The following is a 27,376-nucleotide window of genomic DNA, read 5'->3' on the forward strand; positions in this document are numbered from 1 at the left end:
AGTTTTTGAGAGTAGAAATAGAAATCTACAAGCTATTAAGTAGTCTAGCGGAAAAAACAAATATTTACCTAAGTAAGTGAGTCTACACAAACTGATTAAAAAGTGCCAAGTTTCCATGTTCTCAAATCAGAATTGTAATGATTCGATTTTTTTTATAATGGTTATCCAGTGTTCACAAAAAATAAAAATTGGCAGCTTATACGTGATTAATATAAAGTAAGAATTCAAATTATTTCTTAGGACACACAGTTTTTTTTGGTAGAAAAAAATTTTTAATAAAAAAGCAAAGTAGGAAAATAATAAAAGAGGCTCTTCCTTTATGAAAGAAAAGTTAAGAATCACCAGAGATCCTCTATTTCAGGATCTTTCCAATTCTCACACTCCATTATATTTTCTGACTATCTTCATCAATACACAAGATATTCAAAACATGAAAACACTTTAAAATAGTTGTACTGCCTACTTAGAACTTCCCAGGTGACTCAGTGGTAAAGAATCTGCCTGCCAATGCAGGAGACACGGGTTTGACTCCTGAGTAAGGAAGATTCCCTGGAGAAGGAAATGGCAACCCACTCCAGGATTCTTGCCCGGGAAATCCCATGGACTGAGGAGCCTGGGGGGCTACAGTCCATTGGGTTGCAAACAGTCAGACATTGACTCAGCGACTGAACGACAACAACTGCCCACTTTGGGCCAAAGTCCAACCTTAGAGAGAAAGACAGAATCTGGGGGACACTGATGTCAGCAGGAGAGGAGTACAGAAAACCAGGGAAGGGAGTTGTCTCTCATAACAGAGGTGGTTTTGATCTTTGACCTCTTTCCTTTCAATAGAGCCTAGGCTCCATCCCCACCATCAAGGGCTGGGAAAGAAAGAAGGGAAGAATGAATGGAACTGGAAACGGCAGGCAACCAGCTAGTGGCTGGCTGTAGTCACAGCAGCCAGCAGCAGTGTAGGGACCTGGGTTTCCCTATGATGCCAACTTAGCCAGAGAGCTGAGGGTCACAAGAGACACAGCAGTGATAGGGAAGGGCAGAGAAACCAGACAGAAAATCCCCGTAGGGGAAAAGGGAGGGGTGCTGAAGGTGAGGTGTGTGAGGGAAAGAGACAGCATCACGGTCATGGAGACACTAACAGGCTCTGAGAGTGATCAGGAAGAGAGGGACAGAAAGAGGAAAAAAGAAGAAACTAAGAGAAGAGAAAATTCCTGCTACAGGATCAAGAGGAGGATGAGCCCTGAGCCAGGGTTACTATGTGTAAATGAGAGGTGCATGTGGGTGGGGCCCACATTATAAGTGTGTGTGTGTGTGTGTGTGTGTGCGCGCGCGCATGCACACACTCAGCCATGTCCAGCTCTAATTTAGAGTCCCATGGACTGTAGCCCACCAGGCTCCACTGACCATGGAATTTTCCAGGCAAGAATACTGGAGTGGGTTGCCATTTCCTCCTCCAGAGGATATTCCCAACTTAGGCATCAAACCCGCATCTCTTGTGTCTCCTACACTGGCAGGCGGATTCTTCACCACTGACACCACCCAGGAAGCCTCATATAAATAAGTATGCATGTATGTGTGCTAAGTCACTTCGGTCATGTCTGACTCATACCCGCTGATTATTTGCCAGTGCAGAGGAAAGCTGAAGTAACGCCACGATTTCTGTGTCACACAAACACATTAAAGAACAACTTTCAAACTCTAAAATAACGTCTTTTGTTATCAAAATTGAATGATTTACCTAAAAAACACAGGCTGATCACTAAACAATGCTTCTTCAGGAGAGAAGTCCTTCTCTTCTTCCCCATTAACCGCTTGCACTGAATTGGCACTGCCATTTGGGGAAGGCTGCTTTGGCCCAGGGAAAGAAAGACCTAGATTTGGCTCTTTTGAGGTGCTTAAATGCCTTGGCAAACTGCAGGTGACATCAGCCCCAGGAGACTTTTTAACTGAAAAGGTAATGTGCACATTTGGAAAATTAGGTATGCTTCTTTAGAGCAACTTAAACCAATCTACAATTAACTTGTTTTACAGTATTTCGTTTAATAAATACAACTACTGCTACAGATAAATCTTTCACAGTAGCCCCCTCTCCATCTTTAGTTTCACTTTCCAAGGTCAACTATGGTCCAAAAATACGAAATGGAAAATTTCAGAAAGAAACAACTAAGTTCTCAACCGCACGCCACTGAGCTGCATGATGAAATCCTGCACCATTTCCCTGCCCCGCCGGGAGGTGAATCAGCCTTCTGTCCAGCATATCCCGCCCGTGAGTCACGGGGTGCACGTCTTGGTTATCAGGTCAGTGCTTATGCTAAGTAACCCCTATTTTATTAATAATGACCTCAAAGCGCAAGAACAGTGATGCTGGCAATTCCGATATACCAAAGAGAAGCCATAATATATTAAGTGAAAAGATGAAAGTTCTTGACTTAATAAGGAAAAAAAAAAATCAATATGCTCAGCCTGCTAAGCTCTACAGTAAGAACAAATCTGTGAAACTGTGATGAAGGAAAAGGGAATTCATGCCCATTTTGCTGCTGTACCTCAAACTACAAAGGTTACAGCTACAGTGCATGGTAAGTGTTTAGCTAAGATGGAAAAGTCATTAAATTTGTACAAGATATTCTGAGAGAAAGAAAGAGAGCATACTCACCTAACTTTTATTACAGTATAATGTTATAATTGTTCTTATTAGTTATTATTGTTAGTCTCTTACTGTACCTAATTTATAAATTAAACTTTGTCATAGGCTAGTATGTAAAGAAAAAACTTAGTACATTTAGGGTTTGGTATTATCTGCAGTTTTAGGCACCCACTGGGGGTTCTGGAATGTACCTCTTGAGGATACGGGGGAACTACAGTACTTTTACATAAACTACATATGCACAACTTAAGAAAAATAATCATGGAACACATTTATATAAATGAGAGAAAAAAATCTGTAAGTACATTCTCAAAAAGGTCTCATAACAATCAAAATCAATCCAAGTACACATTATAGACTTTTTCAAATTCTACATAATACCTTCTGGATCTGGAGTCATGAGAAGCTCTACTTCTGTAGAAAGACTTGTGAAGAAATCCTTCAAGAAGAACAAGGCATCCTAAAATTGAGAGATGTAATTATAACTAAAACAGTTTAAAAAGGTGCAGCTATTTTTAAAACTGTGAAACAAAGAACCGTGAAGTCTCACATTTCACTCATCATATACAGCTATAATTTATCCAGTGCCTACGCTGTGCCTACTTTCAATTCCTTTCTCTCTCACACTCGTCCTTGTCAATTCTCACAACTCTGAGAAAATTAATTTATAGATGTGGAAATTAATGTACAGATGAGTTAGAAATTAAATGGCTATTTCTAAATCAAAGAACATTTTAGTTTTCATAGACATATAGCAGTCTCTTTCTTATTTGGCATTGGCTCTCTGAATTGGCAGCAGGAGTATTACTAACAATAATAATAGCAGCTAGCAAGTACTCGATACTTAGACATGACTTAAAAGTTCTTAATGTCTTATTTCTGCTTTTAAGACTATATTGCCTGAGTACGTTTTCTTCACTGGACATGATATTCAAAGTAAAAACTAAAAGTAAATAAAATCACCCACTCAGGGTGGTCTCTTCTGAAATTAGACTGGTCTTAATGTTGTATATGCAAGCCATTTTTGCCCATTATTAGCAGCTTCATAGCAACTGACAAATCCATTTTGGAGACTATGAAAATTAAATACCTGAGCCTGTTCTTTCTTATTCTTCCTTTCCATTAAAAACAATCTTAACTTAATATAAAACATTAAAACAGCACCAAAACACAATGTGAAGGTGAATCACAGGGTCACAATACGCAGCAGCACACGCAAAGCCTGAGTGGCGTCCAAAGGGTCTGATCCACTACTGATCACACTTGTCAGAGGGGTCAATCATGGACGTTAAAAAGGTATTTTTCAGGTAATGTTGCATATGAGAAACTGAGGGCTAGACTGAAGAACAAGCAGACAGCTTCAATAGTATGAGGATATTCCGGTTCTGCAGTCGGGGAGTAAGTTGATGAATTGGCATTATATTATTACTCTTTACACATATGTCTTTATGTAGATGTTTATATATTATTTACATTATACACACGTATATATCGCTCTATATGTGGTGCATGTGCACGTGCATGTTAAGTTGCTTCAGTCATGTCCGACTCTTTGAGATCTTATGGACTACAGGCTTCTAGGCTCCTCTGTCCATGGGATTCTCCAGACAATACTCGTGGGTTGCCATGCCCACCTCCAGGGGATCTTCCCAATGCAAGAATCGAATCTGCATCTCTTACGTCTCCTGCACTGGCAGGCAGTTTTTTACCACTAGCATCACCTGGGAAGCCCAGATATGATAATATACATATATCAAGTATTACATGTTAATAGTATATAAATGTTATCCTTTTGCCACCAGATGGCAATATTTTAATACCATAAATGTTTTGCTTCTATGACTGCCTTCAAAAAAAAGGAGAAAAGGACGACTAACAAGGCAGTGGTTTTTACACATTTTTACTACAAACAACAAAGGGATACTAATCATCAGCTTTTCAAAATGTTCTCCAAATGTTTGATTTTGGTGTTTATGCTAAACTCTTTTGCTGTTCAGTCGCTCAGCTGTGTCCGACTCTGCAACCCCATAGAATGCATGTGGCACGCCAGCTTCCCTATCCTTTACCAGCTCCTGGAGCTTGCCCAAACTCATGTCCATTGAGTCAGTGATGCCATCCAACCATCTCATCCTCTGGCGCCCTCTTCTCCTGCCCTCAATCTTTCCTACAACTCAGTAAGACAAACAACCTAACTTTAAAATTAGAAAGATACACACACTTCAAAAAAGATGTACAAATGTTGAATAAGCTCATGAGATGATGCCCAGCATCATTAGTCATCAGGGAAATCCAAATTAAAATGGCAATTAACACCAAATAAGATAGCCAAAATTAAAAAGACAACACCAAGTTTGGTCAGAGCGTGAAGCAGCTGCTGCTCTCATCGGTTACTGCCGAGAACCTGCAATGGTACAACCACTGTGGAAAACTATTTGGCAGCTTCTTGTGATTATAAACACACATTCACCCTATGACCTAGACATCCTGTTTATAATTACCCAAGAAAACTGAAAAATATGTCCATTAAAAGACTTCAAATTTCATAACAGCTTTATCCATTAAGAGCCAAAAACAAGAAAACAATCCACTGTAAATTAGTAAGTAAATGAATAAACAAGTTGTTGTACCCATACAATGAAACACTGCTCAGGAATAAAAATGAATGGACTGCTGATACATGCTACAACTCAGAAAAATCTCCTGGGCATAATGTTGAAAACAGGAAACCAGATACAATTCCATATATAAGCTGCAGAACAAAAAAAGCTGCTCTACAGTGATGAAATGAGATCAGCAGTCGCTTTGGGATGGTGGACTGACCACAAAAGGGCACAAGCGAATTTTGTAGGGTACAAAAATTGTTCTATATCTCAACTGGTGCAGCAGTTACTCAAGTGTATGTATTTGTCAAACTCAAACTGTATACCTAAAAAATCTCTGCCTATTATTATACACCAATTATACCTCAGTACAATCATTTTTTTTAATTTTAAAAAATATGGTTTATTTATACTAAACTTGAACTATAAAACAGTTATTTCTAGCTTTAAGGTCCTATGATAAAGGCTACTATCAGTGAGATATGACTTAAGGTTTAAAAGAATTACTTTCAATGTCATACTCAGGTGATGCTGAAAAAAATCACAAACATGCAAACTGGTGCTGCTACATGTTCACCATTTCCAACCTCAGCTGGGCACTTGTCCTACCCAATGGCCTCACATCTCATCTCATAACTTGAATTAGGCCCTCAATGCCTTTGCAAATATTCATAGTTTTACATTCCTTAAGACCAGCTTGAGTGTTACCTCCAGAAAGCCTTTCCTGATCACCTCTCATCTTCCAAACTTCCAGCCCAGCCTACAAGTCCTCTTTCAGCAGGACTTATCTTTATACCTATCTTTATCACAGGGTGTTAAAGTCCTCTGTTTTTTTGGCAGTCTCTCCATTACACAGAGATCTCTGAGGAAGGGATGTTTCTTCATCTAGGTATTCCCAGCATCCTAGTTCAGACCTGGGACAATCACTCAGCAAATGATTTGGAATTAATATGACTCATTGGAAAAGATCCTGACGCTTGGAAAGATTGAAGGCAGGAGGAGAAGGGGATGACAGAGGATGAGATGGTTGGATGGCATCACCAACTCGATGGACATGAGTTTAAGCAAGCTCCAGGAGTTGGTGATGGACAGGGAAGCCTGGCAGGCTGTAGTCCATGGGGTCATAAGGAGTTGGACATGACTGAGCAACTGAACTGAACTGATGTCTTCCCTACACAGATTTCCAGGCAGTTCAATACTAAAATGGTCACCAGACTAAGAAGGTCAGGAAATCTGGCCCCTTCAGATTTCGGATCTCAAGCATCCTACTTACACAGCCTCCATCATCCCCTTACCCCCCTACATGGAAATCACTCCATCTTAGTGACCCCAGTGTCCTGCCTGTCCTACAGGCACCCTGAGCTTTGGAAGCAACTGCAGCAAATGTCAACAGCAATGCAGCTTTTAAAAAACATGAGCAAACAACATGTTGCTCTGATCCAGTTAAGATAAAGTCAGAGGTATGCTTGGTAAAAAACATATTACTCAAAACATTATCATTCATCAACTGATTTGTTTTTAAAAGAAAAATACAAATTTGGCTTGCTATTCAAATGACTGTTTGGCATGGTATGTCAGTCTTAGAAGACAGGACTCGAGGTAATATTCCTCACTAAGGCGTATACGTTTGTAGCATGGCTTTGTTTCCGTAGGTTTCACATCTTGGGAAATTATTTCCCTTTCCTCCTCAGTTTAGTCATAACATTTATTTCCCTGATTTTTTTTTTTTTTTTTTGCTAAGATTAATGTTTCTCCATTTTAAAATCATACTGTTGTATAGTTCTACAGAAGAAATTAACATTCAGTATTGAAGAAAAGGCTTATTAGAGAAAATTGGTCTTGTTAAGTCTGGTAACGTCATGCCATAAAGATAAATCTTGCTCAAATTCTTGCTCACACTGGTGATTTTTCACGGACTGAATTTCCCATAAATACTTCATCATATTCCTACTAGGCCAATATAGATAAATTAAACTAAAATACAGACTTGAAAAGATTCTTATCATAATGAGAACACATAAGTCAAAGCACACACTGGCAAGCCTGACCCAGCTCAGAAGCCACACATAGTAAAGTTGTGCTGCACGTCTGTGCTTCACAATACATTTCCTCTGAGCTAGGCCTGTAGTTTGTTTACAATATAAACATCATTTAAGATTATTCCTGATGTATCTGCTACTTATTTAAATAGTGAATCAACATTATTTAATCAACATTAAGCAAACAAATACTACTACCCAACATATACGCTGCTTCCAAACCTGAGCTCACGCCAATATATATGATACAAGAGCAAGGCTTTGTTATTTCAAAAGCAGATCATTATAAAAACTCCATTTATTTTCTATAGTTGTTATATGCTTCAGTTAATGATGGGAACAGTTAACACTTATGATCTTTAACACTGCGTGCCAGGCACCAAGCTAAGTGTTTTACAGACACTAGTCTCATTTAATCCCCATGCTTTAAAAAATGATGTTACATGTACTATGTTTTCCATTTTATCAGTGAAGAAATTGAGGCTTAGAGAGTTAGTTACTTACCCAAAGCCACACAATTAGTAAAAGAGAACTGAGATGTGAGCCCAGGTCTGCCCGCAAACCCTTGCTTTCACCACTACACTGCAAAGCATCCCATCTTCAGAGGCCTTGAACAGAGCGTGTAGAGGAGCACCAACTGTGCTCTAGACTGCTCTCTGGGTGAATGCAAAACCCAGAACTGTCTGATGGGGTGCTTGCTAGAATACAGGGAAATGAATTTCTTTATCTCCATAAATCTGTTTCATTTATGACCTGTTTAAATGCCAATCTACTAATTTGTCATTTTGCCCAGGAATTCCTTTACAGGTGCTGTGATTACAGTCCCCTATACCTTCCAATAATACATATTAAGGAGTCCTGTCATCTCCTGAAAACACCTGTATATCTGCATCAGGAGCACGTGTGTGAAGATCAGAGCACATAAGAGGCAGCTATTAAGTGCTCTGTCATGTAGAGGGCAAGTAGGAGCCTGGAGGATAAGATCTAACAACGTTTACTCACAGTTCAGATTTCAACACCTAGTGAATCTGTCCCGTCCTTTACCAGTGGAAGTCTGTTTTAATTATGCAACCTCCATACACTTTAAATTATATACAAACTTATAATTCTACTAAATTAAATTTCTCACTCTGAACACGGGATATCTATTTAATCATATCTCCATGCATTATGTTTGCAATACAAACCTGGTCAATATTGAGGCGAAGTGGCATTAGTGACACTCTTAGGCAGCACTCCTGTGGGGACCTGCCAGACTCTGGGCGCACGTGTAATGCTTTAATTGTCAACTGCAAGATGAGAAAGAGAAACACATTTTTCCCCAATGACATTATGGCCTTGTTTTCATTAAAAAAAAAAAGAGAGAGAAAAAAAATCCTATATCTAGTCCCTATATTAAAATAGAAAGTCAGTTTACCCTCCTCTTTCCTTAGAATCTAACTTTTTTTGGTCACATACTCTTTCAAGAATCTGATGAAAGATATGGATTCTCTTTAGAGGGAAAAAAAGCAAATGATAATATCATACTTTCAGTCTCAAAGGAGTTTGCTAAGCCCCTGAATCTAAATCCATAGGCCCATACTCCAAAGGTAACCTCTATAATGTTTTCTTCTGAAAGTCCTGGGCTAAGCATTTCTATGCTACTAAAATTGTAAAAGTTAGAAATCTGGAACACTGCTAACAATTCTGTGTCAATATCATGTGTGTGTGTGTGTGTGTGTGTGTCTGACCATGTTGTGTGGCTTGTGGGGTCTTGCCCTTGGCAATGAGAGTGCAGAGTGCAGAGTCCAAGAGACCACACTCCTGGTTTGAGTGTTCTGTGTAGATCACAACGGACTTCTGGTTTTCCTCCGGCAATTTGTTACAACAGAGTCTCTGTATCCTGTTTTGGTCTCTTGGCTGTGAGGCATGTGGGGTCTTAGCACTATGACCAGGGATCAAACCCACACCCCCTGCGTTGGAAGGCAAAGTCTTAACCACCAGACCACCAGGGAAGTCCCAAAATAATTGTTTAAATATAAAACTTTAAGCAGCATATTTAAAAGGGATTTTAATATTAAAATGAAAATCTCATAATTTTCCCCAATCTAAATCTTATGCAGTTATAATAGGTATAATTTATATATATTTTAGATATAATAGAAATACTTTTTCTAAACAAATATAACAACAAAACATATGAAGTTTTAAATCTTACCATGTTGGAATGAGCTTTCCGAGGCATTTCTTTACTGCAATACAGGTACAAAAATTTATTCATTTGTGATGTTGCCAGACGATCCCGAATCTCCAGATCCTGCACGATGAACACCTGCCGGGACACCGGCTGCTCCACGAGGCTAGACGCGCGCTCGGGTTTGCAGGGCGGGTAGACCTCATGCTGGAACTTCACCTTCACAGACGGAAAGAATACAGAACCACCTCTACACTCTATTTAAAACAGATTTTTCTCTTTCAGATGTAAAATATCACACATTTTCATTAAATTCTCAGCTTCTGATTCTGCTTTCAGAGAACAGTGTAGCACTCCTACATTTGTTCACATATTTACTATTAATCCACGTGTACCGGACCATACAAGGATAAGCCTGACTGATATTTCTTATCTGACCTTGCTTAAATCCCCATCCTTTTCAAGCAAAACCTTCAATAGGATTAAGTCATAAAATTTTTATCTTGTTTCCCTATGAAACTGCTTGGAGGCAAGGTTCAAGTTCCAAAAGGGGGCAAGGATGCAGTTAAGTATATGGAGCTGTCACCACTACCATGCTAAGCACCCTAACATATGACAGCTGTCAGAACCCAGACAAGCTGACAGAATCAAACGCATCAAGGTCCCTGGCAGCCTGGCCCTACTGGTCTCTAGATGTTCACACAGGACCTGACCTGTGTGCTTATTCCACGGCAGGCTTCCCCAGAGATACTCCAGGGCAGTGGTTCCCCAAGCGTGTGGTCCTGGGTAAAGTAGTATCAGAATCACCTGAGAACTTATTAAAAATGCAAATTCATGGGCCCTACTGCAGCCCTACTGAACTAGAATCTCTGGACCCAGCAACTTGTGTTTTACTAAGTCCTCAAGGGGATTCTGGTACTTGTTCAACTCTGAGAGACACTGCTTTGGGAGTAGCCTGAAAAAACAAAAACTCTAAATTTTTTCAGAATATCTGAAAAAGAGTAAGAGTTAAGATTTACACAAGATCCCTGCACTTTTCCACTTAGGCCCCAAGACCACACAGGGGAGGGGCCAGGATAGGACCAAAGAACCTTCACTAATGCTCCTACTTCAGTGGATTTTTTCTTTTAAAATGCCATCTTACCTTGCTTAACTGTATTTCCATTAAAAAGTCATGGTTTCTTCCTTTTCCCCCACAGACCATATTATGTCCATGTCTTGTAGGTGTGTGAGAAGGTGAGCTATGGGGACTACTATAAATGAAAAAATAAAACCTTTTATTAAAGGAATAGTCTAAGGAAGGCAACGAACGACATCAGGAAAAACAAGATGAAGAGAGAAAACAAGATCCCAGACCTATCAGAACACTGCCACAAACTGTACTGCTATACATTAAAACCACACCTTCTATACCCTGGAGGCACTGAGAGCATAAACTTTATTACTGTCCTCACAGCAATCATACACTTGCTAAATATTTAAAACTACAGAAAAACCGAACTATGATGTTGGTGTGCATATCACAAGACAGACTTAGAAATGAGACCTCCTTATAAATTCCTATTACTTCAGAAACCCCTGAGAATCAGAAGACAAGTCCGAGAAATTCCAATTAATACAGAAAAGAATTACAGTAACGTGTCAAATTTTTAAAAAAGCACTTTTAAATAGAAAAAGTCCTCACGATGTTGTGTCCAAGGTTCCCGCTACATGAAGCTTTTTCTGACCCTCCCCACCCCAATGAGAACGCTTGCCCCCAGTCTCTACCTAGCCTCTCTGTCTCGCTCTCTTTCAGAACTAAAGGATAATGCACTCACTTAACACAGAGGCATCGACTCTGTGCCTGGTACCCTGCCGGGTGCTTGACGCTGGAAAACCGGGGGCACACGAGGTCCCTAACTCCTGACACACCCTTCACTTCATTGCCCTCACTTGCTCATGTGACAGTTTCTCCCTTTTGAACACAGATAGGGTCTGGGTCATACTTATTAATAATTCTCTAAAGAGTAAATCCTATGTATTTTTAATGAAAAGACTATATTGGCCTGCCAAATAGACATATGTAGAAATTAACTTACATATAACTTTTAGCTGGAGAAGTAGGAGGGGCTGTTCCAAAATCTTTTCCTCCATAAAGATGCCAAACAAGAGAGACTTCTTTAACCAGGTACCGAACGACAGGAACGGGAAAGTGTAACGGGGCTTTGCTTGTATCTGTCTTCTTAACAGGCAGACTAAAATAATTCTCTCTTATCACAATTGCATCATCAACCATTATTTTTACAACTGGTTCTTCTTCCTTCTCCTAAGACAAAGGAACAGTTAACATATACTCTCTTATCTAAGTAGAAACCATTGAGTACCATTCACATCTCAAGGGAACTTCTTGATTCTGCATTCTTTTGAATAATTTCCTTATATAAAGTGGACAATAAATACTGACAATAATTGTCACATAATACACTCTGCTTCATTTACTACAAAATGAATTCTCTCTTCTATGTGAATCATTCCTAGGAATTTTTTATAGTCTACAATTTGGCTTTTACTACTTGTTTGATAATAAAAATATATAGATTCAATGCTTAACCATTTTGTTTAGTGAACTGTGGATTCATTAAATCCAGACCATGCTTTTTCAATGTGAGCATGACAATAAAGTGGAAATTACATATATTAGTCAACCATCAGCCTTCACACAAACCCCGTCTTATGTTTCCCAATTCTTGTTTTAACACCTCTGTATAGAACTCTTTTCTGCCATTTAGTTTCATTACCCTGAAGAGGTACTTCAGGGTACAAACTACATACTTCCTCTGCAGTAGGAGGAAGTATTTGTGGGAGATTTTACAAATAGCATTCTTCCGAGTCCCTCACAGATGTGTCATAAACAGGGTAAAGTATAACAAACATTTACAAAGCATCAATAGTAAATTACAAAAGGAAGTAATTCTGAATTGTGAAGTTAACAAAATCTAAAGAATCTTTTTCAGGTGTCCTTTGGTCAATTCTATTTTTAACATTATTTCAAGACTTTAATTTTGTTATCAATTTACTACCTGAATGGTTGCTCTTGGTGCAAAAAGAATGCAAAAGTCGTCATTTTCCGTGGGCACGCCTGTCACTGCATCACTAATCAAGTGGTGGGTGAATGAGGTGTAAGTGGGACCAGGCTCCTGGGACACGTTTCCACTCTCATCAGGAAACAGGAAGAGGTCTGAACAACATGGTTCCTGAACTTGAGATTTTTCATCAGAAACACCTAGGGGAAAAGATTACAACAGTCAATTTCAGCACATTTTGGAACATCAATAACAACAACATTTATTAAACACTTTAGTCATGTGTCAGTTATGCATTATGTTAGAGCTCTCACCCACAGTATCTCATTTATTTCTTACAATAATCTTCTGACTACTAATAAAAAGACTAATAATAAGTTTGGTTTCCTAAGAAAACAGCAACGATGGACTCAAAGTTACAGACGTCTCCTCAAAGTTATTAGGTGTCAGAGAAGTTCAGGAATTCAGCAGCAGGTAGTGAGTGTTGACTGCAGTTCTACTTTGGCCAGAATTTTGTACTGAATTATGTCCTGTAAGTGACGTTCTGGAAGAAACTCCTTGGACAATATAGCGAGGGGAAGGGAAATAGTTGCACCTGGTAGGGCCTCACCTACAACTATGGGAAACCTCTACCTAGAGTCCAGGGGTGGGGGGGTTGGAACAGTTTCTGAGCATGTCTTCAGCCAGGGAATGATTCTGAGCAATAAAAAGACTCCTTGGGGCACTGGATATACAAACAGGACACAGATTAGCTGTCTCAATATAAAGACAAAAAGTTGCAAGTAGGAAATTTCCTGGTGGTCCAGTGGTTAAGACTGTTTCCACTGCAGGGGGCACAGGTCGGGCGGGGAACTAGGATCCCACATGCTGCAGAGGTGCAGCCAAAAAATACAATTAAAAAAATAAATCTGTATGTGAACACTTACTTTTATACATTTATATCACATATTAGACTCATTAATTCTTTCTCCATTCATTCATTCAAACCAAATCCTGTGATATGGACTAAAGATACTAAGATGAATATGGTAACATCTTAGCCTCACAAGGTTCACAAACTAGACTTTAAATTCTTCTGTGGCAGCATATTGAACCCATTCACTCTTGTAAGTGCCCAGCACCCAGTATAGAATCTTGGGTAATGAAGCTGCTCAATAAATATTCATTAAATGTTCTTTCCAGCATAAGTAGGTTAGCTGCAAACATTTATTACAAATAATGCCTAGTACTTAGGGAGCTAAAAATTCCCATTTGCTTCCTTAGCTCTGATTTATTCTAAATTAGAATGAAAGCAACATTGAATGAGAGACTTTTATCACATTATGAAACAATTTTTAAAAATTAAGACTTCATAACATGTAGAAATAAGAATGTTCATCTAATTAGAAAAAAATGTTTTCTATATAAATACTTCAAAAATATTTAGACACTTCCACTTGGATTTCAGAGTTCTCCGTCTGGCACCTCCCAATTATCTAATGTTATTATCTAATTCTTTCCTATAAGAAGGGGACTTTTGCTATAGTATTAATAGCCTGAGTTACTAGATCATTAAGGTTCACACATGCCTATCTGTGATTCTGTTGGCATTAACAATCTTGCCAAAATTATCTTCTCTCTCCTGCTACACACCTAAGTCCTATCTACTTTTTAAAAGCCAACTCATCTCACTTTCACCAGTCTAAAGAGAGGATTCCAAATTTTTTCCAAACTGATTAGAGTATACACTCCCTTCTGAAGTGTTTTCTTCTATCATTTCTCAATCATTCTAAGTACTAGCATCAGTCTGGTTTAGCGCCAGTTTGTTTTACTAAACTATAAGCTACCAGAAAACATAAGCTTTATCTTGCAATTTATCTGTCTCCCCTATAAAAATCTGTCGTTGTTGTTTAGTTGCTCAGTCGTGTCCGACTCTTTGAGACCCCATGGACTGTAGCCCACCAGGCTCCTCTGTCCATGGGACTTCCCAGGCAAGAATACTGGCCGTGAGTTGCCATTTCCTCCTCCAGGGGATCTTCCCCACCCAGGCAACAAACCCACATCTCCTGCACTGGCAGGCAGAGTCTTTACTGCTAAGCCACCAGGAAAGCCTCTAGCTAGTATTTTCTAGACACTCAATAAACACAAACTGACTGACTAATAAATACCCACGAAAACTCAGACTTGTCTTTTTAGTTACTTATTGAGGAATCTGTAAGAATGCAAACAATGTCAGCCTCAACTACAACATCGCAGCTCTCGGGGAAAAAGTCCTGGGTCTGTCTCACCATTAGACTGTGGTTTTACAGATGAAGCTGCTTCTTGCATGTCAATCTCCTCCATAGCATCACTCATCAAATCTCGTAGTATCTGCTGATCTGCTTCAGGAAGTACTGGACCACGTGAGGATGACCGACCAACAGAATCTACCTACAGCCAAAAAACCCTAATTAGAAACAATTGGAAATGCTCCAAACAGCACACTACTTGACACTTACTTCGTCCTAGAAACAGGCCACATTTTATACAAACATCAGAAACAGGGACATACTCATTTTTCTATATTCTACTCAGCAGCTGTTACATTTTTAAGTCTTTAGTATCATCGTTTTCACCCCAACGACTGCCGGCAAATAGAAATAAGTGTGTTATCATCTCAATGCCAGCACAGTTTAACTGAATCTTGAAGAGGTAATAGATTAGAAGAGAAGAAAGGTGAAAAACACTGCACTGAAGCTGGGGGAGAAGGGGTCTCTCTGGAGAGTCTGATCTGCTCAAACCTGACTACTGCCATGACCTTCACCTTTGAGGCAAGGCCACTGCAGGGCCAAGTCTCACTTCTTGGAACAAACGTATATCTGAAGACAGTAGGGGGAATATATGAGAGGGGAGTTCTATTACATGGTGGTTCATGGGGTTCAATTCCAGCACCAATGCATAACAATTTATGTTAACGAACTATGGATTCATTAAATCCAAATCATGCATTTAAAATGTCAGCATGACTCTAAAATGGAAAGATTCCATTTGGAAGGGATAATTTAAAATAATTTATAATAAACTGTAGATTAACTTCTATGCAGTGTACATCATGTGAAATGCCGGGCTGGATGAAGCACTAGCTGGAATCAAGATTACAGGGAGAAATATCAAAAACCTCAGTAATGCAGATGATACCACCCTTATGGCAGAAAGCAAAGAGGAACTAAAGACAACTTGATGAAGGTGAAAAAGAAGAGTGAAAAAGCTGGCTTAAAACTCAACATTCAAAATATGAAGATCAGGGCATCCAGTCCCATCACTTCATGGCAAATAGGTGGAGAAACACTGGAAACAGTGACAGACTTTATTCTCTTGGGTTCCAGAATCACTGCAGATAATGACTGCAGCCATGAAATTAAAAGATGCTTGCTCCTTGGAAGAAAAGCTATGACAAACCTAGACAGCATATTAAAAAACAAGAGACGTAATTTTGCTGACAAAGGTCCATAGAGTCAAACCTATGGTTTTTCTAGTAGTGATGTGTGGGTGTGACAGCTGAACCATAAAGAAAGGTGAGCATCACAGAATCGATGCTTTTGAACTGTGGGGCTGGAGAACTCTTGAGAATCCCTTGGACAGCAAAGATATCAAACCAGTCAATTTTCAAGGGAATCAACCCTGAATATTCACTGGAAGGACTGATGCTGAAGCTGAAGCTCCAATACTCTGGCCACCTGAAGCGAAGAACTGACTCATTGGAAAAGATCCTGATGCTGGGAAAGATTGAAGGCAGGGGGAGAAAGGGACGACAGAGGATGAGATGGTTGGATGGCATCACCGAATCAACGGACATGAGTTTGAGCAAACTCCAGGAGACAGTGAAGGGAAGCCTGGCATGCTATAGTTCATAAGGCTGCAAAGAGTCGGACATAAATAAGCAACTGAACAACAACAACAAAACTGGAAATTGTTTTTAAAAAGAGAAGAACCAGTAGAGAGAGTATGTCATAAATCACTTTATTATCAACGAGACAATAGCAGGAACAAGAAAACAAAAACAGAAGTGTAACCTAAATGAGGAGTAAGATCAGCCTGAACGAAAGATAACGCGAGGCCTGTCAGATCGTTAGTGGAGATCTATCGACCTAAGGAGGTTGAGAAGAAGGCTTCTGTTCACAGAAGAGGCCATGTAGATGAAGACACTGAAAAACAGAAAACGCTAAACAAACTGGACACTGTTGGATCTGGACATAAGAGGGCAGAGAAGTGACAGCTGGGGGCACAGGAAAGCACTGAACTGGGAATCGAAATATCTGCATATTGTGGCCATATCTGCTCTTAATTAGGGCAAATTCCCTAAATTCTCTGGGTCTTAACTTATTCAACTACAAACTAGAGATAACAACCTTTAACCTGTTGACTGTGCTGGGTAAGAGGAAATCACATTGAGAAACTATACTCAAAATTGGATCCTTTCAAATATGAAAGATAATATCATATAAATGAGTCTTCTGGTAATAATACTAATTCCTGCCATCTACCTTCTCATAGCATTTTTACATACAACTTGCATATAACAGGCTCTCACATGATGAGAAATGTTTTCTTTCTTCCCTGAGGACACACAAAAATAACTTAGGTCTGGGAAAACATATGCTGGTTGAGAAGATGAATGTTCTGAAATCAAGAGCATCAAACAGCAGAACTGTTTCCCCAAAAGGCCCATGGAATCACCTTTCTAGGCCCCATCACCTTGAAACTAAGGAACAGACAGATGATTTTTCAGTTTCCTTTTCACCCTACAACTGCCAAGACCACCTCGCTAATGTCCCCATGCCACTCATCTGGATGGAATGCGGCGGGGGAGAGTGACTTCTAAAGAATAAGGTTGGTGGCTGTACCTTCACCTTTCTTTGAGGAGCTCCTGGTTTCACGTCCGCCTTGTTAGTGGCATGTAAGTCCCCATAGCTTGCAATGTATTGAATTAGATTCATTAGTGCAGCACAAGAGTCTGAGCACGTTCTAATATGGACAACGTCACTAGAACAGTGCAATTCAAAGTGTGGTTCAGTCTGGACAGGACAGAGGGAAAAAAGGATAAGAACGTTTACCAAAACAACAACAAAAAAAACATTTTTGCATAGGTTTACATTAAATAAAACATTATAATTTGTTTTGCCACAGGAAATATTTGTTTACAATAACTCAATCTTAATTTTAAAATATTTTATCTATTTCTGACCAAAATTAGGCAAGTGGGAAAAAGTTCAGTATATTTTTAGCCTCTTCTATAAAATAAAAATACTCAAGTAAAAATATCCATTTATTTTAATAACTTACTTGCTCTCCATTGGAATCAGACTTCACTGCAGTTATGGTTAATTCCAAAAGTCCCATATCCATCACACGAACATAATCTAAAAATTTTTAATTAATAAAATATCTGAGTATAACTTTTAAAAAATGCTTGTCCAACAAACACCTAATAAAACTAGCATTTCTTTAAAATTCGTGGCAGGCAGTACTACAAATACTTATAATGGAAATATAGCTTCAACCTACAAAAATCCTACAGTTCTCTTTATTTTTAGTTAGAAACAAAATTTGCCTTATATTAATTAAGTATATATAATTTGATGCATTTCATCAATGTTATTGATATTACAAACTGGTATTACAACATTCAACCTGATAAGACCCTTCAGTTCAGTCACTCAGTCGTCTCCGACTCTTTGCGACCCCATGGACTGCAGCACTCCAGGCCTCCCTGTCCATCACCAACTCCCGGAGTTTACTCAAACTCATGTCCACTGAGTCAGTGATGCCATCCAACCATCTCGTCCTATCGTCCCCTTCTCCTCCCATCTTCAATCTTTCCCAGCATCAGGGTCTTTTCAAATGAGTCAGTTCTTTGCATCGGGTGGCCAAAGTACTGGAGTTTCAGCTTGAGCATCAGTCCTTCCAATGAACATTTAGGACTGATTTCCTTTAGGATGGACTAGTTGGATCTCCCTGGAGTCCAAGGGACTCTCAAGAGTCTTCTCCAACACCACAGTTCAAAAGCATCATTTTTTTTTGGCACTCAGCTTTCTTTATAGTCCAACTCTCACATCCATACATAACTACTGGGAAAACCATAGCCTTGACTAGATGGACCTTTGTTGGCAAAGTAATGTCCCTGCTTTTTATTATGCTATCTAGGTTGGCCATAACTTCTCTTCCAAGGAGTTAGTGTCTTTTAATTTCATGGCATTATTTCAGAGTTAAAATATTTAAAAAATATTGAGATACAAAAAAATAAAAGTGCATTTATCTATCCTAGATACTGTTTTTTTTTAACTCTTACCTCTATTCAAATTTATAGTAACAGTATTACACTTGTCAGACAGGTGTAAAGCAGCTTCATCCAAAATTATTCTGGGGGAAAAAAAAGACAAAATCAAGACCTGAAAGACTAACCTGGATATCTGCCGCATGATCACTGAGCTGTGCCACTCTGTCTCACAGAAATGCTATCAGTCATGCGAAGGTTCTAACTCACAAATATCATCGAACATTCTTCTTTAAAACTCACTGGTTATGACTAACAAATAGTTAAATGGTGTGACTGAGATTAAACATCTGCTCAAATTAATTCTAAATTTTTAGTAGTTTTAATAGATGCCCAAATCACAAAGTTTAAATTAGGAATATAAAGTGCATCAAGTATTATAGGAAGTTCATATATAAATGTTTTAAAAAGTAAACTAACAATCTCAAGAGTTAATTTTCGCCCTAAAAAATGAAATACAGTAACAAACTGAAGAGATGGGACAAATCACCTGAGAAAGAAAAATGGAAAACTTAGATAAAGGAACATGACTAATAGTAAAAGAATGTTGCTTTTAACAAACAATTGAGACTTTAATTAAAGGGTTCAAATCTCTACTAGTATGTTTTGAACAGCTGCCTTCAGTAGATAGTGAGGTTTACATGGTACCTGAGAGTAGATGATGATTTATCCAAGGCGACACTACTTGAAACGCTGAATGTTTCAACAGTAAGAAGAGATCGGATTGGCAAATAAAGAGGCCTAATACGACATGGAAACAAGAGAACATTAGTCTGTCATGACAAAAGAGACCTCCTTTAAAGAGCATTTTGAGCCTTAACTCTACTGAATGTTTTTTTCAAAACTTAGTACATGTCTTAGAGTTTAAAACTTTACTTTGCTCCACTTACGAACTCACCTGTAATCAAGTGCACAGCTCCAGAGATGGACATGAAAGGTTGTAAATGAAGTTGGAGGGTTGTATCCCAGAACAGGTTCATCAGCAATATTCAAGAAGTATAAAATCTATAATCACAAAAATATAAAAGGCCCTGCTTTAGAAGAAAAAAAGAGTTTTGATATGATATCCTTAATATCAACATGAAATAAAATAGCTTATAAAAAAAAATCAACCATTTAGTGAAAAATCATAATGTTAAAAAAAATCATCATTTGAAGGAATTTACTTCAAAAGTATTTTCAAAACTAGGATTTGAAATGAAGAGATGATCTAACAATCACACTGCTACAATGATCTTGGAAAAATCATCTCCTATGAAACTAACAAAAGCATGTATAATCTACCATCAACATGATTTTGCTTGGAATACTTTTTTTTGAAAACAAAACAAAAACAAATTTTCCTAAAGTCTGTTTAAAACTCTCCTTCTGGTTTTCTATAAACCCATTGTTGGGAGAAGTTCCTTTCCCTTTTATTTATACCCAGCTCAGTCTGAAAACTAGTCCTCTTACCACCATTTACCCTCCTATATTTCCATCTAAATAAAAAGGTTTGGCTGAATCTCTCTCTTACTGACAGCCAGCAGACTAACCATCTCTCTACCCCTACTCTATATACACTTTATGTTTCAGGATGTTTCTGAAAGCATTTAAGTTTAAAACAACTTATTTTCCAAGAGCAACGAAAAGGTTTTTCTTTCTAAGAAAAATGAACAAGAATTATACAGAGTACAGTTTTTATTCTCACGTAAAGAAGAGTGAACTTTACCCAAAGTTTCCTCTGAAAAAATATAATTAACCAAATACAGTTAATACATTGGAAATTTATTACATAAATCCTTATAAATGCCTCAATGTATGCTGTTGGCCTAGGGAATAATTCTGAAACTATGGTACTTGAATATATGGTTATTAAAAAAAAGAAAAAGAATACACAGTTATAAGTGCAAGTCAACACATCATTTATTTTCCTCTATGACAGGCACTGTATGGGTCCCTTCCCTTTAATGACAGAAGATAACTCTGTCTTTGAGATGTTTAAGAACCAAACATTAAGGTAAAAAACCAATTACATTCTGGGGTGGTGATAATGTCCTATTTTCTAACATAAGAGGCAATGTTTATACAGGAGTATTTACTTCATGAAAATTCAATGAGCACTGAACATTTATAATTTGTGAACTCTTCAGTATGCGCAGTACATACTAACAGAGTAAAAAATAAATCAACACATACATCCCAGCTCTCTTACCTGTTCATGCCAGCTAAGCCCAGAAGGAAGCATTCTATGCTGGAGAGTGGCTCCTTTTAGCCCTACAGCAATGAGAAACTCCTACACAAAACAACACAAAAAGGTATGTTTATCACCTACATGACCTTCTAGTTCAAAACTTGAAAAGTTTTTCTAAGAAAACAAATATCTTGTATTTATGCAATCATTTTTATTAGCTAGTAACTGAATCAGCTAAGAGCTGAAGAATTGATGCTTTTGAACTGAGGTGTTAGAGAAGACTCTTCAGAGTCCCTTGGACTGCAAGGAGATTAAACCAGTCAATCCTAAAAGAAATCAGTCCTGAAGCTGAGGCTCCAATATTCTGACCACCTGATGCAAAGAACTGACTCATTGGAAAAGACCCTGATGCTGGGAAAGATTGAGGGCAGGAGAAGGGGACGACAGAAGATGAGATGGTTGGATGGCATCACTGACTTGATGGACATGAGTTTGAGCAAGCTCTGGAAATTGGTGATGGACAGGGAAGCCTGGCATGCTGTAGTCCATGGGGTCTCAAAGAGTCGGACACGACTGAGCAACTGAACTGAAATGAATCAAATCAGGAACAAGTATTTAATGGTATACAAGTATAAAATACACACCTTTGTATTGGACTCTGATTTATCCGACAGTATTTTAACTGCAACAGACAGCATATTCAAAGTGTCTCCTCCAACACCATCTGAAGAAGCTCGACTGAGGCCATCTTCTTCAGAGGAATAAATAGTAGGTTCTAACCAATGTGGGCGGGTTGAACTAGGCAGTCGTGTTTCTGTAGAAGGAACTGCTCCATCCACTATGCCTATATCCACAATGAGAGGACAATATAACAGAATGATTACATGAAATTAACTCACGAACTTCTGTAACCCAAACAAAAATCCATGTTCCTCCACTGAACATAACATAACCCTGGAGGCAAAACGACCAAGAACTGGCTTGGCATTAATAATTCATTCTTCTCTACTAATGTTGGAAAAAGTGACTATTCAAGTTTAAAAACAAAAAACTGAGATTTGAAATGTCAAGGAAGTTACATTTAAATAAGGAAATCTGATAAACATTAAGAATGTCCAAGTATCCCACTTCTATTCATGAAGTAACACAAGGAATGTGCTGAAAGAACAGTATATTCTGTATGTACTACCAAAAGGAAATACCACTTGAGAGAAAATAATCAAATGATCCGTGTATTTAAAATGGGCTATTCCTTGGCAGTAAAAAGGAATGAAACACTGGTACATTTGGATTAACCTTGAAAACATCATGCCAAGAAGCCAATCACAAAAAATCTTCTATTGTGGGATTCCATCTACATGAAACAGCCAGAATATGCAAATCCATAGAGACTGAGAATAAATAAGTGGTTTCTTAAGGCTGGCTTCCCTGGTGGCTCAGACAATAAATAATCTGCATGTAATTGAGGCAACTCAGGTTTGATCCCCGAGTCAGAAAGATCGCCTGGAGAAGGGAATGGCTGGAGAATCCCACTGACAAAGGGATTTCTTGCCTGGAGAAACCCATCAACAGAGGAGCCTGGAGGGCTACAGTTCATAGGGTCACAAAGAGTCAGACATGACTGAGTGACTAACACTTCTTAAGGCTAGAGGGGACTGCAGGACTTTGGGGGTTTACAGCTGAAGGTTACAGACTTTCTTTCGGGGGTGATGAAAATGTTCTCAAGTTGACTATGATAATGGTTACACAACTCTATGAAATACTAAAAACCACTGTATACTTTCAATGGGTGAATTACATGAAATGTGAATTATATCTCAATAAAGTCACTGCAAAAAAAGGAACATAAAAGCCAACTTCTAATTTACAATAATTATTACTTTGCCAGTGGAATAGAACACCCCTGGAAAATAATTTCTAATATCGATTTCTGTTCTCAGTAAATTTTCTTTATTAAGCAAGATTTAAACATGTCTAACCAGAAGTGAACAAAACACATCTCCTTCACACTTTGTCCTACCTTTGTGGTAGAGACTGAAACTGCTACAATGAAGGCAAACGTAGTGCTTGTCGTCAAAACCTTCATATCTTGTCACACAAAATAACGAACCATTGTTGAATTCTAACCAGAATTCACCATGCTTGTTTTCCAACAGATCTCCGTTACCTTGCTAATAAGAAGATCAGAGAACACAGAGACATCATTAGTTAAGTGCAGAAAAGTAAGAAGGACCCTCGACATGCTACTTCTTGATTCAGGTCAGGAGGCTCTCCCCACTGCGGCAAAGCTGTCTGGTTCCTGAATCATCCAACACGGCAGTATGAAAAATGCTATGTCAGGCCTCTTCGGCCAAATGAGCCCCTGTCCTTCATCCTCCTTTGCAACAGGTAAATCACTGTTACCACTTCAAGAGTACAACTGGCATGTTTTCCAAAAGAAGGTTCATATAATGTTCATCTTTTGATCTGCCATGAAAGCTAAATTTCCAAAGCTGCCGTCATCATGGCCCACCTCAGAAAACTGACTTTCATTAGTCACTGAAACAACCTCAAACTACCTCAATTACTGACTGAGTATATCATGGTAATTTTAAAATGAGATGCACTTGAAAAAATCACTTTAGATTTGTAAATCCTTACCTTTACATCTGTAAACACTGCCATTAACCCATGATTAATACTCAGAAGAACTGAGAGAAAACTCTGTGAGTTCTTGTTCTGAGAGTCTAGTTTTTTTTTCCTACGAGAACGATAATTGGGATCAACAGTAGAAAAATACTGCAAAGTCTCCTCCTCAGATCCACTTTCCTCATCTATGAGAAATAAACGGCACAATTACAGCTGTTCTAACAGCTTATTAAAATAAAAGGGCATTCAAACTTGAAAATTATCACAAGAATATTCATTTTACCTGTTTATTTTTACAAAGAATCGGGTATGATGATAAAAATGTACCTTCTATGTTTTTCTCTACCACTGAACTTCAGTGTATATACTATCACTATAAGTATAACATTTAATTAATAACATTATTAATAAACAGAAGTGGGAAAATACTATAAATCAGTAAAAGATATAATAAAATATAGTCATAAATGGGAAACACCAAACAAACGTTTTTAAATCCATCAATTTAAAAGGTTACTACTTTGTTTACTGGTAAACCAGGCATTCTAAATCAGAAGAAATCTAAAATATATTACCATAGTGAACTGTAGATTTAAATGGACTAAAACTATCCTTGCTGAAGGTATTAATCAGCTGACTGGCTACTGAAAGCCCAATACCATATGAAATATTTTCAAATGTCTCTACTGGTGAAGGAGCTGTTGGTTCCCATAGCAGCAAATCATTAAAGATCCTATAAAGACAAAAGTTGAAAAATAAATACATAACTCCTACTTCAACTAAAGGCAAAGCACAGGATATTCCTTTAAGAAGTCACATGAATAGCAGTTTTTCTAAAGGGTGAAATGAAATTTCTTTCAATGGAAAAATAATTGATATACTTTTCAGGGCCATGAGAAAGGAAGAGGTACAATTACATACCTAGTTAGCGATCTGCCTAGTTTCACCAGTGTTAATACAGATCAAATTACATACATCTGAACACATTTAAAGGAGGTTTATTAAAAATAAAAACACATAAATAACAAAAGGAAGACTGTTCATATATATGAAAACACTCTGTAAACTACAGCCTCAATCCTATGGGACAGCCAAGGGAGAATTATTCTCATTTTACACTTGAAGAAACTGCCTCATAAAGGTTAAGTGACCTGCCCAAGGTCACAAAACTAATTAGTGGGAGAACCAGGACCAGAGCCCAGATTATGTCCAGCTCCCCGTTCAGTTCTTTTCCATTGCTCATGGTCTCTAGGAATTATCTGCTTTTTCTTTCTACAACAGAAAGCACAGCTTCACTGGGAAATTTGTATGAGATGAAGAAGCATATTGAACAGGGACTAAAGAGAGGAAACCCTTCTAACTCACGGAACAGCCAAGTTAATACTGATAACTACTGGGGTGATGCATGTCCAGCCACGCTAAGATCACATCCCACTGACAAAGAGATATCTGTCATTTCTCAGATATCCCCAGCCCCACCACTCACCTCCACGTTGTCATGAAAATCAAGACTTTACAATGCCCTCTACAAAGATTTTTGTTAGGCCTAGACACATTGAGTACCCTACACATGCATAATGCAGTAGTCACTGCACCTAGAATACCCTATTTTCTTGTTTCCCTTCCCGAGACTGTAGCCCCTCAGAGAGGGACCTGTGCCTCAGTCATCTCTGCATGTGCCGAGCACGGTGGCCGTGACATAGCAGGCACTGAAGGTCTGAAGGGAGGCCCAGCAGATGACTCACATGGAAGGACTGCCAAAAGCACAGGCTCATCGCAAAGCCTAGCGTGAATACCAATCAAGGTGACAAGTGATGACGCAACCCTGGCCCCTTCCTGTGAGAAGCCACTGGTCTAGGAACTTTCTGGGCCAACTCCTGAGCTGCTGAGGCCCTAGAGAGTATGAGCCAGGACTGAGTACTGTCACTCTCCACAAACTGTAATCCCTACCCAAAAGGTCTCTTCTTGGAAGCATCACTGGGTAAAGAACACCAGACAGTCAGCAGAAGCATGTCTCATCTCAGACACACAGACAGTGATGCCCACATCGGTTCGGTACTCATGTGGCTCGTTATTTCCTGGGCACATTACTCACAGGACAAAGAAACAAAAGTCTAAATCCAGGTCTTAGTCTAAACTCCTATATGAAGAAATAGTGAAAGTATAAAAGGAAGAATTTTCTCAGGAAATTTTCCTTTACCTTATCCCCTACAGCTATAGGTTAAAGAGAAATTATTACTTTAAGTAAAACCTGGAGTTTGTAGTATGAGACCTGCAAACTTAAGTTTCATATGATTTTACTGTTTTCCTTTATTTACATTTTGGTCTAAACACAGTCTTGACACCATTAATACATTAGATGATGTTTTAAATCAAGAAAAGAAACATTTAAGATACTTAGACATATCACCGTGGTTTTGTGGCTATGAGTCTGAAACATAATGAAGGTTCAGTAAATATCTGATGTAATAAACTAGGTAGAGAATTTTTTGTATCCTATTCTGAAGGACTTTTGACATAGGAGAAAAAAAAAATCTTTCTGTATCTAAGACTATCTAAGAAGGGTCAAAGCACTAAAGGAATGCATGCTCAGTCGCTCAGTCATGTCCGACTCTACGGCCTCATGGACTGCAGCCCACCATGCTCCTCCGTTCATGGGATTTTCCAGGCAAGAACACTGGAGAGGGTTGCCATTTTCTCCTCCAAGACTAAAGGAATAAACCACTATTTTAAATGTATGCAGTAAAGGCAGAGTTAGTTATAATTCCTGCTCAGAAAGATATTTTTTAATTTTATATATAGTAAAGGGCATTACTGAGACATTTAGCAAAATGTTAATGGGGTCTGAGAGTTAGATGTTAATGTATAACATTAATTTTCTGATTCTGATTGCTGAACTACGGTTAGGTAGAAGAATGTCCCTGTTTGTGAGAAATACACACTCAACTGCTCAGGGCTGAAGGGACAGCAAGTCAGAAACTTACTCTCAAATGGTTGAGGGGAAAAAAAGCTCTTTATACTATACCTGCAACATTCCTAAAAGTTTGAGAATGTCTGAAATTTTTTAAAATAAAAGTGAAAATACAAAGCCAAAAAAAGGGCAAAGAATTCATACTCTGAGTAACTGAGATACGTGATTTCTATGATCCAGAGGGTGGGAACACTGCAGTAGTTATACAGTCCTAGAGGCCTGGGAGACAAAGAAGAGAGCAGAGTAAGAGAGAACAGAAGCTCTCTTAAGCAACCCTACCTAACCAGCTCCCCAGACAACAGGTGATCTCCAGTTCCCCGATTTATCACCCCACCTGCCAGACTGACAGGTCCCCTAGACATTACCTGTCTACTGCTGGTGGGCGCCTCCCCAGCCCACCTAAGAACTTCTGCTTCCAGAGCTGTACTGTACGCTTCGTCTAGTCACCAACAACTGTGCTCCTTGTGTGGTCACCTTGGGTCCACTGCGTTTGGTCTCAGATCCACTCATACCAACTATATGCAATTGTAAGCAGTTTAATTCAATACTATGCTACCTGATGACTTTTAAGTATATAGAATGAAGGGGAAAACACCTTAAAGACCTGAAAGGATTCTGCACTCAGACTGGCTTGAAACTATTTTTTCACTCTACTTTAAAGAAATTGAAACTGATAGCTGTAGCCAAAACCTTGGGTATACATCAAGCAAAAAAATTCTAACCAGTGGCTCATAATCAAAAAAGGCCTGGGCCTGTATTTTAAAAAGAAGTGGTAAATGAACACATATTTGTAAATGCAATGT

General features: G+C 38.6%; 1 protein-coding gene across 4 annotated transcripts in view; it reads right to left on the reverse strand.

Moving 5' to 3' along the window:
* Positions 1 to 27,376, reverse strand: part of ATG2B (autophagy related 2B) — a 75,193-nt gene that overhangs the window by 11,364 nt on the left and 36,453 nt on the right. For 2 of the 4 annotated variants that reach the window (XM_061159375.1, XM_061159377.1), the window contains exons 19-36: positions 24,178 to 24,335; positions 23,615 to 23,787; positions 22,995 to 23,145; positions 21,619 to 21,818; positions 20,996 to 21,076; positions 19,703 to 19,809; positions 19,453 to 19,545; positions 18,820 to 18,890; positions 17,814 to 17,890; positions 17,375 to 17,545; positions 14,780 to 14,921; positions 12,510 to 12,712; positions 11,529 to 11,755; positions 10,595 to 10,703; positions 9,475 to 9,669; positions 8,465 to 8,566; positions 3,020 to 3,098; positions 1,733 to 1,940 (exon numbers count right to left, since the gene is read on the reverse strand). In XM_061159375.1, coding sequence (XP_061015358.1) covers positions 1,733 to 1,940; positions 3,020 to 3,098; positions 8,465 to 8,566; positions 9,475 to 9,669; positions 10,595 to 10,703; positions 11,529 to 11,755; positions 12,510 to 12,712; positions 14,780 to 14,921; positions 17,375 to 17,545; positions 17,814 to 17,890; positions 18,820 to 18,890; positions 19,453 to 19,545; positions 19,703 to 19,809; positions 20,996 to 21,076; positions 21,619 to 21,818; positions 22,995 to 23,145; positions 23,615 to 23,787; positions 24,178 to 24,335 — 2,547 coding nt within the window. The remainder of the gene's footprint in view (positions 1 to 1,732; positions 1,941 to 3,019; positions 3,099 to 8,464; positions 8,567 to 9,474; positions 9,670 to 10,594; positions 10,704 to 11,528; positions 11,756 to 12,509; positions 12,713 to 14,779; positions 14,922 to 17,374; positions 17,546 to 17,813; positions 17,891 to 18,819; positions 18,891 to 19,452; positions 19,546 to 19,702; positions 19,810 to 20,995; positions 21,077 to 21,618; positions 21,819 to 22,994; positions 23,146 to 23,614; positions 23,788 to 24,177; positions 24,336 to 27,376) is intronic. The other 2 variants (XM_061159376.1, XR_009695475.1) reach the window with 2 other exon arrangements.

This window comes from Dama dama, chromosome 13 (genome assembly GCF_033118175.1).
Source record: "Dama dama isolate Ldn47 chromosome 13, ASM3311817v1, whole genome shotgun sequence".
Lineage (NCBI taxonomy): Eukaryota > Metazoa > Chordata > Mammalia > Artiodactyla > Cervidae > Dama > Dama dama.